Raw genomic sequence first — 15,666 nt, 5'->3', positions numbered from 1 at the left:
TCCTGCTGTAATCAGACCTCCGAATTTTGGCTATCTGTTATTGCTCCCTGACGAACTCGATCCTGTATCATCCGTTTCTCTCTGCTCGATTTGGTTTTTCCTCTTGTTCCTCACATAGCTCTGGAGCTCTGCAGAGTGCAAGCGGTGCAGCCTCTGCTGCTCTGGCAGGCGGCAGCAACCAGGTTAGGCCCTGTTTAGTTCCAGCGCAAACAATTTTTGCGTTGGAATCTTACTAATTTGAAGTACTAAATGAAGTCTATTTACAAAACTTTTTGCACAGATGGGTTGTAAATCGCGAGACGAATCTAATGATGCTAATTAATCCATGATTAATCAATAATTAGCGAATGGTTACTGTAGCATAACTGTTGCAAATCATGGATTAAATAGGCTCATTAGATTCGTCTCGCGATTTATAGCCCATCTATGCAAAAAGTTTTGTAAATAGATTTTATTTAGTACTCCATACATGTGTCGAAACATTAGATGTGACGGTTTTTTTGTGTTTACGGGGTTTAAACGGTAGTTGGTCAATTCTTGTCAAGTGGACAATGACTTCTTGAAGAGACTACTGAGAATTCATTCGTGACTCTTCATTGATGATCACAGGACAATTGGGTGATATATAGTGCCACACTTCTTGACCACACAAACAAGACTGAATGGTGAAAAGCAACATAACACTTACTTATAATTTAACATTTATTTGTGAAGTGTCTTTTATCAAAGTTTTAATAGGTCAAAGGGATGGTGTGCAATAGAAAATATTCATCATTTCTTGAGTTTTTTTCTTAAATAAAAAAATGAGGTGGGATAGGGGTATTAAACCCCTCCTGATTCTACCAAGCTGCAATAAGGCAGCTTATTATTATTATTATTCATATTTTTTCCTCAAATGGCCGATGGTTTTTAGTCTGATTTGGACTATCTTCGAATGAGAAATTGAATTAGCAACAACAATCACCGAATAACATTTCCAAAATCACAATTCGGCCCGGGGCTTCGCTCAATCCTAGCTCCGCCACTGCCTGCAGGTGTATGTACCGCTTGGTGATGGCAGCTGCTGGGCTGTTGCAGGCACTGGCATGACCTTTTCTGTCTGACGTGACGTTATCAAGGAGACCAGAAGACACTATCCATCAAGTTCGAGCCTGCATTTTCTAGCTTAACAACTGTATTATCCCGAGGTCTGCCTACGCCTGGGCTGAAATCTAAATTTCTGACAGCTAAATAAGCTCGGTACATAACCACTTATGGGTACTAGCGCTACCGAGTCAGGCGTGAGCTTTTCGCAAAAGCATCAAACATCAACTCATGGGCCGAGCCCATCAAGAAGCCGAGGCGTTTAAAAGCCAACCATGGCCCATGCGTGCACTCGTATACTGTGACATCTTCTTCCTGATGAACCAGCACCAACGATATCAGAAAGACTAACTCTGCGTAGCTTAACAACTGTGATGCCCATATACCATGAAGAATTCTCGTATTCTTCAACAGGAAAGTTTGTTTAAACTAACTCTGCGTAGACCTCAATCCTTTTAGCCTTAAGTGAATAACAACTCCCATATCAAGCAATGTTCAAGAAAACGCTAGGCGCTAGGCAGGCGCTAGCCTACTGACTAGCGCCTAGGAAGATTAAATGTAGATTAAATGTGATTAATCATTTGTGTGTGTGTGTGTGTTTTTTTTGCTGCTGAGAGCAAGATTATTAGCAAGTACTAAGTAATAATAATAATAACACTACTAAGTAGTGAACTGAACATACTTCTTGCTGTTGCTGCATACTTGTTGGCTTCTTTCTTCCTTGGCTTCTTGCATCCAACAGCAGCTAACCATCAAAGAGAGACAAGTTAATAATCTAAAAACCAAACAATCAAATAATAGGGAAAGAGTAGAAACTCATCTATAAGGGACAGCTCAATACTGTACATGCACAGCCAAACTTCCAAACAACATAGCAGCAGCACAAGGCAAAGGATCACAATAAAATATACAAACAACACTAGCAGTTTATCATGTGCCTTAATGGTCCAGAAATTAAATAGTAGTACAGCACACAATAATGGTCTTATGGTCCACACACAAATTAAAGATAAGTAGATAACTAGATATTAATATATATTTAGAATTGCTTCTTCGTCCTGATCATCATCATAGGCAACATCATCTTCCTCATAACCAGGATCTTCATATTTAGATTCCCACTCTTCTTCATCCACCTCTCTAGCCACTCTTGCACTTCTCCTAGGTTCAAGTTATTCATTAGTTCTCATTGCTTCTCCAAGGACACTCCATGGTATCCCTGTCCCCGGCATTTCTCCCTCATCTTCCTCATCCCTAAAGACAACCAATGCATGATCATCTCCTCCCTCAAAGAAAAATCCTTGAGCTTCAGAAGCATCACTACTTAGTAGCACTTCATAGTTACTCTTTCTGGTAATCTTCTCCTTCTTGGACATCAATTTATTATTGAATTGGATGTATACTAGAGAGTTGAGGCGCTCTGTTGTTAGCTTATTCCTTCTCTTTGTATGATGCTGAAACCAAAAACCAAAATTCCAACATCAGCACATGTACATTAAATTGGGAATAGAGAGCAATTAGTAGAGACTAGAAACTGACCTGTTCAAAGGTGCTCCAATTCCTTTCACATCCAGAAGAGCTAGATGTCAGTGAGAGGATTCTAATAGCCATTCTTTGCAGATCTGGTGCTCCTCCTCCATAAAGCCTCCACCAAGATGCTACAAAATGAAGTAAACTGTATCAAACATGTGCAAAACTAATTGCAAAAAAATCTAGACAGAATTGATTGCTGAAAAATAATCTGGACAGAATGATGCAAAAGCTTACCCGGATTGAACTCAAAGTGTTCACAGCTCCTTGCCATCTTCTTTGAGAAGGATCCATGTCTCTTTTGGAATTTTTCAAGTCCTCATTAACAGTCCTATATTACTTACCATCCTCACCATAATAAAAGGTCTCCACACATTGCATGAATTTTTCCACTACAATTGAATCAGAGAAGATTGCTGGATTGTTGTAACTATAGTATGGATTCAGCATATATGCAGCCACATGCAATGGAGAATCAAGCCTATTTTTCATCTTCTTGTCAACAATAGCCATCACTTCTTTGTAGTTCATTTCCACATTTCCAAATGCCTCCTTGATCTCCCTCTTTGCCTTGAGAAGTTCTCCATACACATAACCCATAGATGGCTTCACATCCCCATCAACCAAACGTAGAACTTTCACCAAGGGCTCAAAGACCTTCAAACAAAGGGACACATCTTTCCAAAAACAAATGTTCAACACCGTGGCTGTAGCATCCTTGCCCTTCTTGGTCTTTACATCAGGTAAGTCATACCACTTGGAATCAACCATCTTCCTTAGACAATCCTTCTTTTCCATCATACTTTGCAGTGTAAGATAGGCTGTAGCAAATCTGGTTACCCCTGGCCTTATGATTTCTCTCTTCAAGGTGAAGGACCACAAACATGCAAGGTTCGGTGGTGGCCATAGACAAAGATAGTGAATGATTTTGCTAGATCAATTGTCTTCTTGAATTTTGGAATATTACCAATACCTTGCAGCATCAAATTGATGGTATGAGTTGCACAAGAAGTCCAAAATATGTTTGGCCTCTTGATATGCAGCAATGCCTTTGCTCCCATGTTGTTAGAAGCATTATCTGTCACAATCTGCACCACATTTTCAGCACCTACATCCTCAATTGCCTTGTCAACCAGCTCATATATAGCCTCACTAGTGTGTGACTGATCTGACATCTCCTTTGACTTGAGAAAAGTTGTTCCCTCACTAGTATTTGTGCACAGGTTCATAATACTTCTTCTCTTCATATCTGTCCAAGCATCAGTCATGATGGAGCAGCCATGCTTAATCTTCTCGTCTTCACGGTCTTGTAGCAAGCTCTTGGTTCTTGCATGCTCCTCTTCCAACAATTTACCCCGAAAATCATGCTGAGTAGGAGGTTGGAAACCTGGACCAAATTGACCAATAGCTTCAACCATTTCCTTGAACTCATCATTATCACAAGCATTGAATGGGATAGCTGCAAAATAGATTGGTGCAGAAAATTAAAATTCCAGCAACTAATAATGCATGGATTGGAACAAGTATTAAGGCTGCAGCAATAAGGATTGGTAAATTACTTGAGTACATAACATACCATGTGTATACACCCATCTAGCAACACATTGCTGCACTTGGTGTGTTATCTCTTTCCAAAGTGCATCATTTATGTTTTGTTGCATCTTAGCTGCAGCACTGCTTAACTTGGGATCAATGGGACGTGTAAATTTGTCCATGGGACCTAGCTTGCGAGGTGTACTTGAGCTTCCAGCAAGTGACTCAACTTCTATCACTTCGTCTTCAGTTGTTGCAAGTTGCACATTCTCCCTGACCTCTCTATCATGTTGCTGCTTATCTTTCTTCTTCTTTGCTGTTTCATCAAGATTCCTCTTGCACTTTTGCTTAACTTCCTCACTCACTTTTGGGCACTTCACAATAGATGTGCCAACATGAGCAAGATGCTGCTTAAGGCGATAAATTCCTGCTGTGCTCTCTTGTCCACAAAGAAGACACTTGACTCTGTTCTTGTCATTGGGATCACAGAGGCGCCCCCACTCCCAGCCTATATCAGATGACTTCCTCTTTAGGTGGTTGTCAACCTCAGCGACTTGTGGAGCCGCTGCTGCAGTATTAGCAGTAGCAGCAGCCTCGGATGTGGACATACTACAAGCAATCACAAATTCACAGGATAAGGGACAAACTAGTCCAAGGCAGAATCACATTACTACACCCCGTGAAGGAGAAATTAACAGATTAACATGGGGAGGGAGGGATTGAAGGAGCACCTGAATTGGATCTATGTCGAGGAGCTGAGGAGGATGCGGGTGTGCAGCAGGGGGCGCAGGGCTTTGCCGGCGACAAAGCAGGGGACGGACTGCATGAGAACACCCCCGCCTGCATCAGCACTCGATTCCCCTCGAGGATGTGCTGATTTCTTGAGCAGCACCCTCGATTCCCCTCCAGGCCGTGCGATTTCTGGAGCAAGGGTCCGCTCGCTACCAGCGGAAGAGCGGCGGCGGGTCACAGCTTGCGTGTGTGAGGAAAGAAAAGGAGCAGAGTATCTAATCGCCCATCTGCCCGCTCTGTTTTCGCGCGCCATCCGCCCGCAGCCCGCGCTTTTTTCCCACGCGAGTGCGCGCCATCCGCCCGCAGCCCGCGCTTTTCTCCCGCTCGCACTTTCCCCGCGCGCGTGGCCGCCGCCCGCCCGCCCAGCGACGTCTAGCCCCGTTTTTTTCACGCGTTCGCGCCGCCTACACGCCGCCTAGCGCCTAGCTTAGCGTCTAGGCGCGCCCAGCGCCTAAATTGGCGCCTAGGCCCTAAACGAGACGTTAGGCCTCCGTCTAACGTTTAATCGAGATTAAATGACGTTTAATAATGTTTTTTTGAACCTTGATATCAAGCTCCATAGCTTTTCACCGAATATCATGCCTACCAATTTGTAGATTCTGGTAAACTGAATTAGAATCGAGGGTTCATATATTAACCTCTACTAGTGATTTGTGTTTCTCATGAATAATAAACACCATAAGACAAATGAAGTTCAAAGTTTAATTTAGCAAGTAAAACCGAGTCAAACAGTGTCTCCCATTTTCAAATACTTGGACCTACCCTTTTTTTTCCGGAAGAAGTACATTTTTGACCATCGAACTATTGTTGGAGTCTGATCTTGGCAATCAAACTTGAAAACCGGATAACTTTAGCCATCAAACTATAAAAACCGGACAAGTTTGGTCCTTTACCTGATTTCAAAGGTGGTTTTGGATATATTTATATCTTCTGAAAATAATAAAATATGGTTTAACCTCTAAAAATTTATAGCTAATTTATTTTAAATCAGAAAAAATATGAAATTAGTATAAAATTTTTCTCCTGCATGAATCCTTTTTGTCAATATCCTAATCTATTATAGCATCAAACGGTAATTTAAATAAACAATGTCACGATTACAAGCAATAAAATACTAGCAAAAGGAGCAAATAAGATTCAGATAACTCTAAATAGAGATGGTTAGGTAGATTATATTCTTTGAGAAATTTCGATATGCATTTCATATTTTTCTGATTTAAACCAAATTATTTATGACTTTTTTAGATTAAATCAGATTCTATTAAAACCACCTTTTGAAACTGGATAGATGGTCAAATTTGTTTGGTTTTCATAATTTAATGGTCAAAGATACCCGGTTTTCAAGTTCGGTGGCTAAAACCGAACTGTGAGGATAGTTGGATGGTTCGAAATAGACTTTTTTCTCTTTTTTTTCCTAATCTTCTTGTATCACAAACTTCACATGCTCACCCACTTAAACTAACCCGTTCTCTGTCGACTTCTAGAACTCGCATTCTTGCACAAGAAGCCTGTCTAAACCTTCACAATCATACAACCTCACGAGTCGCAAAGCCTCGTATCCTGTCGGGACAGTTTACTCTGAATGCCATCGTCAGCCATTTTAATATCCTTACCAGGTCAGGGTCAGTCCATCAGGTCTCTCAGGCCCCCCAGTTAGAATAATCACCGACTGTCATCGTATTCGTTTTGGTCTCCAATTGACAACTCGGAAAATCACACAAGATCACCATCCCAAGTGCAAGTATTTGTCTTGCTTGAAGATTCCATGGCCACGGATTAACCCGTGGATCCTGAGCTCGTAGTCAAACCACTTGTTTATGTTTTTTCCTCCTATCTGTCGTTCAGGATCAGAGGCAGGTGCTCTGAATGTCTCGGGCTGCTCATCTTCTGCTGCAGGTAACTTTTGCTCTGAGCTCTGATCGTTTCAGGCCACACCAGCTCAGTGCCATGTGCGAGGAGATATTCCCATAATCTTGTCCTGGATTATTTTCACGGATTGTGTTCAGGTATCCAAATGCTGCACTAGTATAGAAAACCTGACACCCTTCCTGCAATTGTATATAAAAGAAGAAAAAAAGTGGATCATTTGACCAATTCCAACTCCTGATTTGTCTATGATTAATTTGTTGAAGGTTCGTTCCATCGATGCAGACTAACTGATGGACTCTGGCCGTGTTTGGTTGCGTGTTGTAAAGTTTTTGAAAAAGCATCTTTCTACATTTGAAGTACTAAATATAGACTAATCACAAAAATAATTACCGAACTCGTCTGTAAATCGCAAGACGAATCTAATGAGACTAATTAATCCGTCATTAGAGGTTATTTACTGTAGCAATTTAGCATCTAATTACATCCTAATTAGGTTCATTAGATTCGTCTCGCCATTTACAGGCAACAGTCGCAATGCGTTTTTTATTTCGTCTAGATTTAAGTCTCCATACAGGTGCCGAAATTTTTTTTTGGAATTTTGATTTTTGTAACTAAACACGGCCTCTATCTAGCTTGTAGTCAGACCCCTTTTTGTGGCACTTGGATTGACAGGTGCCATGATGCTGCTCATGTTTTGTACCATTACTATCCCTTGGTCTTCTTTGGGTGGTTTCAGGTCTCAGCATCTTAGTGCCATGTGCAAGGATCTCACGGTCCTGCCGTGCATTTTCGAGGGCTGTGTCCAGCAGTTCAGGTGCGCTATCGTTCTGTCCGTATCTGGTAGCGCCTATTATTTTGTTCTGAAGATATTCTGTATCCGGCATACTGTGATGGTATAACAAACTCTACTCTGAATACTTTGACGAGTTCCAACTTTGTGAGCTAGTGCAGTGGCCGTTGCATGCGCAACCACACCTAAAGTGGGTGTTGGGATGACCGGAGCGATGACGTCACGCATGGACCCATCACAAATCTCCTGATTACGGCAGGAAACTGCTTGTCTTCCTCAATGTAGGAGTAATATCATTCAGTGACCGTATTCAGTATATGATGAAGAAAATACGTCCTCGTCACACTGCCTGGACTCACAACAGGTGGACTGGTGATTGGTGTGAAGTGAAAGGAATGGGTGGTCGGCCCGAAACAAGATGACCACAAGAACAGACTTGTAGTACAACAATTGATGAGTGCATCCTAGGTGCAGTCTGATCACTGAACAATTCCAAGAATGTGATGTTTTTGGGAGGGAATATCTAATTTCTTTACGACATTAACATGTGGCAGAAAACAATCGATCTATTGAACTTGAATTATTATTCCCGTGTACAGAGCAGCACTAGGCCAGACTTTACTCTATATGTAGCCTCAACTCGCAAAGACACTTGTTTGTACAGCAACAGAATGATGTCCTGGTGATTGTCTAGTAGGTGTAGCCTGATTACTGAACAATTCCAACAACCACAATTCAGAAAATATCCTAATTTCGTCACTGCATCAAAACCAATATGTCGGCCATCAAAATACATGATTCATTGAACATGAATCGTATTTGAATGACAACACGTGCCATCTGGTTTCATGTATGAATTGAAACAGCTTAGACAGACAGACGCAGGCTTCATCACATTCATCATACAATGCTATAGTCTGACGCAATATATAAGAAGCTGACACAGAGAAACAAGTGTATATTAAAACCTGATCAACTGACTGGATTGATCACAAGAACAACTGATCCTGCAGCGAAGATAATCTAGATTCCCCAAGTCCAGATTGTACAGGTCTCACCAGATCAATGCCATATGCAACGATTTTCAAGGTTATTCTCGCAATCCCGTCCTGCGTTTTTCAAGGATTTCGCTCAGCAGTTCAGGACTTAGGTACACTCTCGCTTTGTCCATACCTAGTACTATTATTGTTATGGTATAGTATAACAAAACCTGACGCCTGACTGCTTTGTCTTTGACGAATTCCAACCTGTGAGCTGTGCATGCGTTTAGTTTAACCAGGTGCTGGGATTTGCAGTGCAATTATATCAGGATACATGGAATCATCACAAATCTCCTGATTAAGGCTGACAGCAGGCGTTTTCTTCCTCTACATTGGGATCTGTCAGTGGATTAGTATCATTCAATGACGGATTTCGTTGCAGTCATCGTCACAGCCTCACAGAATCAGAACAGACAAAAATGGTAGCCTGTTTTGCTGAACTCACAACAGAGCCTGGAAAGCAATATTAACACTTATTTTTGCACAGCAGATAATGGCATCTTGATAATAGGCACATAATCTGACCAATGAACAATTCCAAGAATCCAATATTGCGACACGATTCAGAATTATCCTTATTCCTTTACCACATCAACCCAACATATACGTACCCCAAAAGCATTTGACTCACTGAACATGAATCACGTATGAATTTGTAGCACATGCCCATTAGGAAAGAGCTCCAATGAACAGAACATCTACACAAACACAGGTTTCAGCGCTTTATCATACAATGCCAGTGCAGCAAGCACCGGACTGCCATTACAACCTGATCAACTGACTGGATTGATCACAACTCGCAAGTGATGCTGGAGCCAACATGATCCAGACCAAGACCTAAGTCTAAATTCTACTAAATAGCACTAAGCAGAAACACGACTGCATAATAAACATCTATTTCACATTACATCAAAGCATGGATTTCTGCATGCCTTCTTCTTCTGATCCCTCACATCTTCTGTTAACCATGTTCCTCAGTGAATCGCATGAATCAGCAAAACAATCTCCCATGGAAAGAACAGGTCCATGTTGAATTCTGATTAGGCATACCTCGAGTCAAGGAACCCACGGAACCATGGCCATTCACTGGGCCGTACAGAACGCACTGTCACTAGATATATCTAGATGACATACCTAAACCTATATTTGTAGACAACAGAGTGAAAAAAAAAACAGCTAAAAATAAGAACCAGCATCATCATTTGCCACCCATGTCGAGATGGCATAAAGGATGCGGCCCTTCCATCCCTGCAAGAGCCAATGGTGATCAATATCAATCACAAAGTCCTTGTGGTAGCACTCCTTGACCTTGTCCCGCACTACCTGCATGATATTAGGGTTCAATGGAAGCTGCTTCAGGCCTGTTCGTTGATTCCGCACCTGCCATTGCTTGTATGTCTCAGGGCGCTCCACACGATCTGTACCCTCGCACGCAATGACATTCAGGGCAGCCCTCCCAAAGATGTTTTGCTCAATCAGCATCCTCTGGTTGCTATCTCTTGGGGTGGTTGTGTCCAGCACATCAAACAGGGCCGAGTAATAGAACAGAGCCTCCCGGAACCTCGTCACAAAGAACGGAGCACTGAACGAGCCATTCACGATTCCATGGATGAATGCATGAGGCCGCATCTTCCTGATGTTATTGAGCGCAACATCCCTTGGGCTTTCAATCAAAACACTCTCATCCATCAAGTTCTTAAACTGATATATGCAGTTCACGATGAGCACCTCCTCTGGGTCAAGGTTCAGATCCTCAGCACGGATGGTCTCCATCTTGGACGCTGCCAACACCTGGTACTTAAATGGCACACCAAACTCTTGGGCATACTTAGTGAGCCGGCGCCCTGTCTCTTCAATGCGCTGAGTCGGGCGGAACCCTGGCTGGGGAAAGTCAATGCCAGTAATCCTCACCTCCGGAGGCCCACCCTCTCTGCATGCTATCCGTCGCAGGAAGCAAGGCCACTGAATGCCATAATGTATCCCGTAATCGACGATATGTATCTTCTTCTTACCCAGGGATGCATTGTAGATGGTTTGGTTCGAGAAGATGAAGACCACCTTCTTGAAGCAGATGGCAGCCATGTACAGCTGGTACGCCTGGAGTATGTCGACCACGGACGTGCGCTTGGCCATCAGCGACTGGTACACCATGCTGCCCGTGCCTGCGAGCCGCGCCTGCAGGCCCTCGGCGAAGCAGTGGGCGAGGCGCTGTGTGGCATCCCCCTGTGGGCTGGCGTGCTGCTTGATCTGCTTGAGCAGCTCGGTGGCGCTGCGGCGGTCGTCGGTGGCAACCGCCTGCGCGCAGTGGATGAGCAGCGTGCGCAGGTCCACCACCTCCCTCCCGCCGCGGCGCCCTCCTCCCTTGGCCTTGGCGTTCCCACCGCCCGCAGCCGCGTCCTTCTTGGCAGCCTCCTCCTGCATGGCGATCCGCAGCTTCTCCATCTGCTCGACGCACATCTCGTGGGATGTGATCATGTACTTGTCGAAGACGTCCCGGTCGTCGCCGTCCCCTTGCAGCGCGCTCTGCTTGCTGCTCCGGCGGTCCATCTCCAGGTCCTCCTCATCGTCGTCGAACCGGTTCTTCCGGCCGCGGCCCCCGACGCCGCCTCCAGGCACCGCATCAGGCGCCGCCACGACTGCCTCCTCCACCTTCACGGCTACCGCGGCGACGGGAGCGGCGCCGTTGAACCCGGCAGCCGCGAGCTTATTCTCTGCGGGGAGGACGAAGCTCTTGGCGTCGTCGGGCGGGTCGAGGTCGATGACGAGCTTGTCCTGGCTGGGGAGGAACTTGTTGGCCTCCTCCATGCCCTTGAGGAAGGCGGAGCTCATGAGGTCGGAGTTGGCCCCGCCGCTGAAGAAGGCGGCCGGGTCGAGGTCGAAGCCGTTGAACTGGGGGTAGGAGTCGACGGCCGCGGGGGTGAGGGGCGCGTTGGCGGCGTCGGCGGCGTCGGTGGAGGCGGCGTCGGAGGAGGACGTGGAGGGGTGGGTGACGCTGGCGCCGCTGCCGCTGCGGGCCGCGGACGGGGACGAGGAGGAGGCGTCGTCGGAGAGGATGTCGAGGAAGGGCTGCTGCGCCTGGAGCAGCGCCGGGTGGTCGGGGTACTCGTAGAAGAACTTGTCGTCGATGTCCTCCTCCATGAGCATGCGGGAGATGAAGGGGAGCACCATGTCCTCCGGCGCCGCCGCGGCCCCGCCGTTGGGCTGGGGGTACTGCTGCTGCTGCTGCGGCTTCTCGTGCTGCGGGGTGGGCGGGAGGTCGAGGTAGGCGGAGGGGGAGGCGGGGCCGAGGTCGGAGAGGTAGAAGGCGAGGTCGTCGGCGCCGGCGCCGGGGGACGGGGAGGGGTCGTAGGAGGAGTCCATGGCGTCGGAGTGGGTAGGTGGGTGGGTGGGTGGGTGGGGGAGTGGATGAGGAGGCGGGGGGTTTAGCGGCTGGCTTTGTAGGGGAGGAGGGGCGCGGCGGGGAGCGAACCGAGCGAGCGGGGAAGGTTCCGGGAAGGCGGCGGCGGCGGAAATGGATTGGGGATTGAGGAGAGAAGAAGAGGAGGGGTGGAAGGGGAAGGGGAAGGGGGGGATCGCGAGCCGCGTGGGCCCGGCTCGGCTGGGCTTGGACCCGGGCCGGCGGCGACTTTCCGCCTGGCTCCCTCCATCGGTTTGACGGTTTCCACCGTGCCTTGGCTGCCCGCGACGGCAAAACGGTTTTTTTTCCCCTTTTGCACACGGGTAAAAACGGCAGGACACAATAATGTGTATCCGTAGATCAACATATAGAGCTTGTATATAGTCGGTGGTTGACTCCATTGTTTTACACGCCTGGTGCGGAGAGATGTAAGCTCTGGATTGTTTGGTTCTATGACTCCACTCAAAATCAGCCTTGAATAGTTGAATATGTATATGCATGGATATGTCACTCGCCTCTCTACCATTTTCTCTATCACCTCGCGCTTCATGCTTCTTTTTCCAGCACCTTTATCTTTCGCGACCATCTTTTCTAACCTTTTTTCATAACCTTCGCGTGAGTTACTTCCTAATATCCTTCGTCTACACCGCACGCAACCGCTTATCCTGTGACATCGGGTCATCAATCATGACATCCTTGCTGCTTTGATAGCTAGCCAGATGACAATCCTCAAACATCACCCGTGGGCGGTGGTATCCCACCGCCTTGCCGCTTCGGCTGCGTCCCGCCACCACTCGCTCGTTGTCCCGCCACGTAAGAACAACTCAAATCCAGCCCCTTTAGTCCCACCCTTCTAGCAATGCTGCAACGCCGCTCCACCTTAGTGTCCAATTTATCCCAATTGGTGATCGATAATAAATAGTACAACGGAGAGGTTACGGGGCGAGCACGGAGAATGTATGATCCACTGAAGCAACCATTGCTAGGAGGAGATAGATGACGTGTCGCCTATGGGTCACACCCAAGCCCAGCCCAACCCTCTGCCCAAGCCCGACAATGAATGGTCCCGACGCCTGCACAGGAAGGAAGCCGTTGAAGCCGGTCTAAAAGAGAAGGCGCTCGATCATCAAAGGGCTGCCATGGCCCTTGCCGTAAGCGGCATGGCATGGCATGGACCTCGCTCGCATTGATGACCGTGCACGTTGTGAACAATAATGGACCCGGGGGGTGCACGTGTCCGGGTCCGGGCAAGCACAAGCTGACCAGCCGCCTCTCAGCATCAGCGTCGCCCTTCTATACTCTTGGCCTGGCATGGAGCTGCTCTCGTGGGCTCGTGGCCATGGCCTCAGACATCGGCGGAGACGGAGAGGACTCATCCGGTGATTGTAGACTTGCAGGCCGTGTTTGTTTTCCAATAGCATAGCATACCACACATTTCCCGAGAAAAGAATCTTCAATGCATGGAGTACTAAACGAAGTTTATTTGCAAAACCTTTTCACAGATGAGTGTAACTTTTCACGACGAATCTAGTGATAGTAATTAATCGGTGATTGGCTACAGTGATGCTACAGTAACTATCCTCTAATCGTGCGGTCAAAGACCTCATTAGGTTCGTCTCGCGAAGTAGTACAGCGCTGTGGAGTTAGTTTTGTAAATTACCTTTATTTAGTACCCCTAATTATTGGTCAAAATTTTTGTGCTACTTGTGCTAGGACAAACCAAACAGGGCCGCAGTTGCAGAGCTTGCAGCGTGCAGCCGAGGGCCATGTTCTGTTTCGATATCTGACATGTGGGGCCCTCGGACAGTCATCCACGCACTCATCCGATTCACCGTGTAAAATATATTGATGAAGAAGAATCCAGCATCATCTTTCCTTCGATTCACCGTGCCAAGCGGCTATTGGCGTGCAAACGACAAAGTAGGGTCGAGAGGATTGTGCACTTTTTTCCAGGGTAAAAGGGCTTTCAGACTGACGGCACCCGTTCTTGTCCGTGGCCACTGCCCAACTTGTCCTGTAGCTTTCGGCTGCAAGTGCAAGCTCTAGCGGCTGCTTTGGCTGTCGAGCTAGCTAGATAGTACCAACGACGAGAGGTGGCTGCTACGGCCACGTCCGTAAAATATCAGACTTTTTACATGCTTGTGTTCTGATTTTTTTAAAAAAAAAATGCATGCTTGCTGTGATTGCGAGGCCACACCAAAAGAAATCCCGCACGAAAGTCCAAAATATGCCCTCTCGATAGGTCATCATCAACTGTTCGTGCAGTCTAGGTTTTCACTGTCAAGTAATGGCCATCACAACGTCAAATTGCAGCACAAGAGTGCTGTGATTTTTTTTCTCATAATTTATCCACTTTTTAGCTTGTAATGATTCTCCCCTTGTGCTCAAAATCGGTCTGTCCTTCGTCCCGTCCGATCCTCGTCCTATATATACGCTGCACTTTTATCAAAAAAATAGATGCATTTCAGTCTACTTTTCATGAGTTTAAATTCCCTGCCAGTCAAATCGAGTAGGAACCCCGCATGTCCCGATCCCCGTACGCAACAAAACGAGCTATATACACCAATCATCTATAGTCCTTTAGAGAAGAAAGGGCATTCGGTTCTAGGTGCTTGTGTTCCATCTCCGGCATCCTAGCAGGAGAAAGCAATGAGCATAAATAGTTGACAACATAGTTGTATTAGTTCTTTCTTTCCTCACGTCCCTTCACGCATGAAGATTATCCACAGCCTACATCATTCATTCAAAGTAAGCCGGTAGGAAGTGCGATACGAGGCTGCTCACCTACGGTTCGGAGCCGAGCCGCTTGGCTAGTGTGGTCCTTGCATGGCCATCTCACGAGGCCCTAACATAAAGGAGAATTACCCACTTAATATTAAAAAATTTGTAGTAGCGCTCCGTTTTTTATTTTAGAAGTGGCTTAAAAAGTAAGCCGTTTTTTATAAATGGAGCTGGATTACTGTAACATCCGACCCATCAATGGAAACACATTTTTTAAGTGATGACATCAGCCTTCCCTCGAAATGGCCACCACTTTTTCTATTTTTTATATATTGAAAATTTATTTGTAGAGGCGGGTCACCTATGACCCGTACCAACGAATCAATTTACAACGACGGGTGACAGCGCGACTCGTCCCTAGAAATTAATTTACAGATGCGGGTACTTTACCCGCAACTATCTGTAGCTTCAAAAATTAGAAATGGGTACCACACCCGCCTCTACAAATAGTGTTTTGACCATTCCTCGAGTAGTGATGTTTACAAAATTTTATCCTCTCCCGTGCAACGCTTAGGTCGACAAGCGTCGCCTAATGGCCAGTGCGCTAAACCTTCTCACCTAACATTCATTTGTGCAGCTACTGTTCTTTCGATAAAGATGGCCACGCACGGATTGGTCTAGAACTGATGAGGTTTAAAAACCAGCCCCGACTACTTTTTACCCCAAACCCTTCCTAACAGTTGAAATGGAGAAACGATCAGTTAAGGCTAGTTAACCATTAACATAATTATATTACCATGGGTAGAAAAAGAAAATTCACTGATGACGACCTATCCTAATATAGCCACACACCATGCAGATTCCACTCCGCCGGCGGCCGGCCACTCTGTCTTCACGTGACGACGATCGAG

The 15,666-nt window shown here is 46.1% G+C and overlaps 3 protein-coding genes across 3 annotated transcripts; all 3 read right to left on the bottom strand.

The window, feature by feature from the left end:
- Window positions 1-2,255: 2,255 nt before the first annotated feature.
- Window positions 2,256-3,331, bottom strand: LOC120667988. The gene is made up of 3 exons (XM_039947955.1): window positions 2,851-3,331; window positions 2,623-2,741; window positions 2,256-2,537 (listed from the first exon to the last, which is right to left on the bottom strand). Exons 1-3 carry the CDS (start codon window positions 2,885-2,887, stop codon window positions 2,256-2,258), a joined length of 438 nt encoding a protein of 145 aa, XP_039803889.1. The 5' UTR covers window positions 2,888-3,331.
- A 145-nt stretch (window positions 3,332-3,476) lies between these two features.
- On the bottom strand, window positions 3,477-5,478 carry LOC120667987. The gene is made up of 3 exons (XM_039947954.1): window positions 4,878-5,478; window positions 4,190-4,755; window positions 3,477-4,072 (listed from the first exon to the last, which is right to left on the bottom strand). The coding sequence occupies exons 2-3, from the start codon at window positions 4,752-4,754 to the stop codon at window positions 3,477-3,479; spliced, it is 1,161 nt and encodes a 386-aa protein (XP_039803888.1). The 5' UTR covers window position 4,755; window positions 4,878-5,478.
- Window positions 5,479-9,287: 3,809 nt separating this feature from the next.
- Window positions 9,288-12,085, bottom strand: LOC120666550 (scarecrow-like protein 9). The gene has a single exon (XM_039946420.1). It carries the CDS (start codon window positions 11,995-11,997, stop codon window positions 9,814-9,816), a length of 2,184 nt encoding a protein of 727 aa, XP_039802354.1. The 5' UTR covers window positions 11,998-12,085; the 3' UTR covers window positions 9,288-9,813.
- Between the last annotated feature and the right edge of the window lie 3,581 nt (window positions 12,086-15,666).

Source organism: Panicum virgatum, chromosome 3N (assembly GCF_016808335.1).
Source record: "Panicum virgatum strain AP13 chromosome 3N, P.virgatum_v5, whole genome shotgun sequence".
Classification (NCBI taxonomy): Eukaryota; Viridiplantae; Streptophyta; class Magnoliopsida; order Poales; family Poaceae; genus Panicum; species Panicum virgatum.
This window is presented reverse-complemented; position numbering and strand designations above follow the sequence as displayed.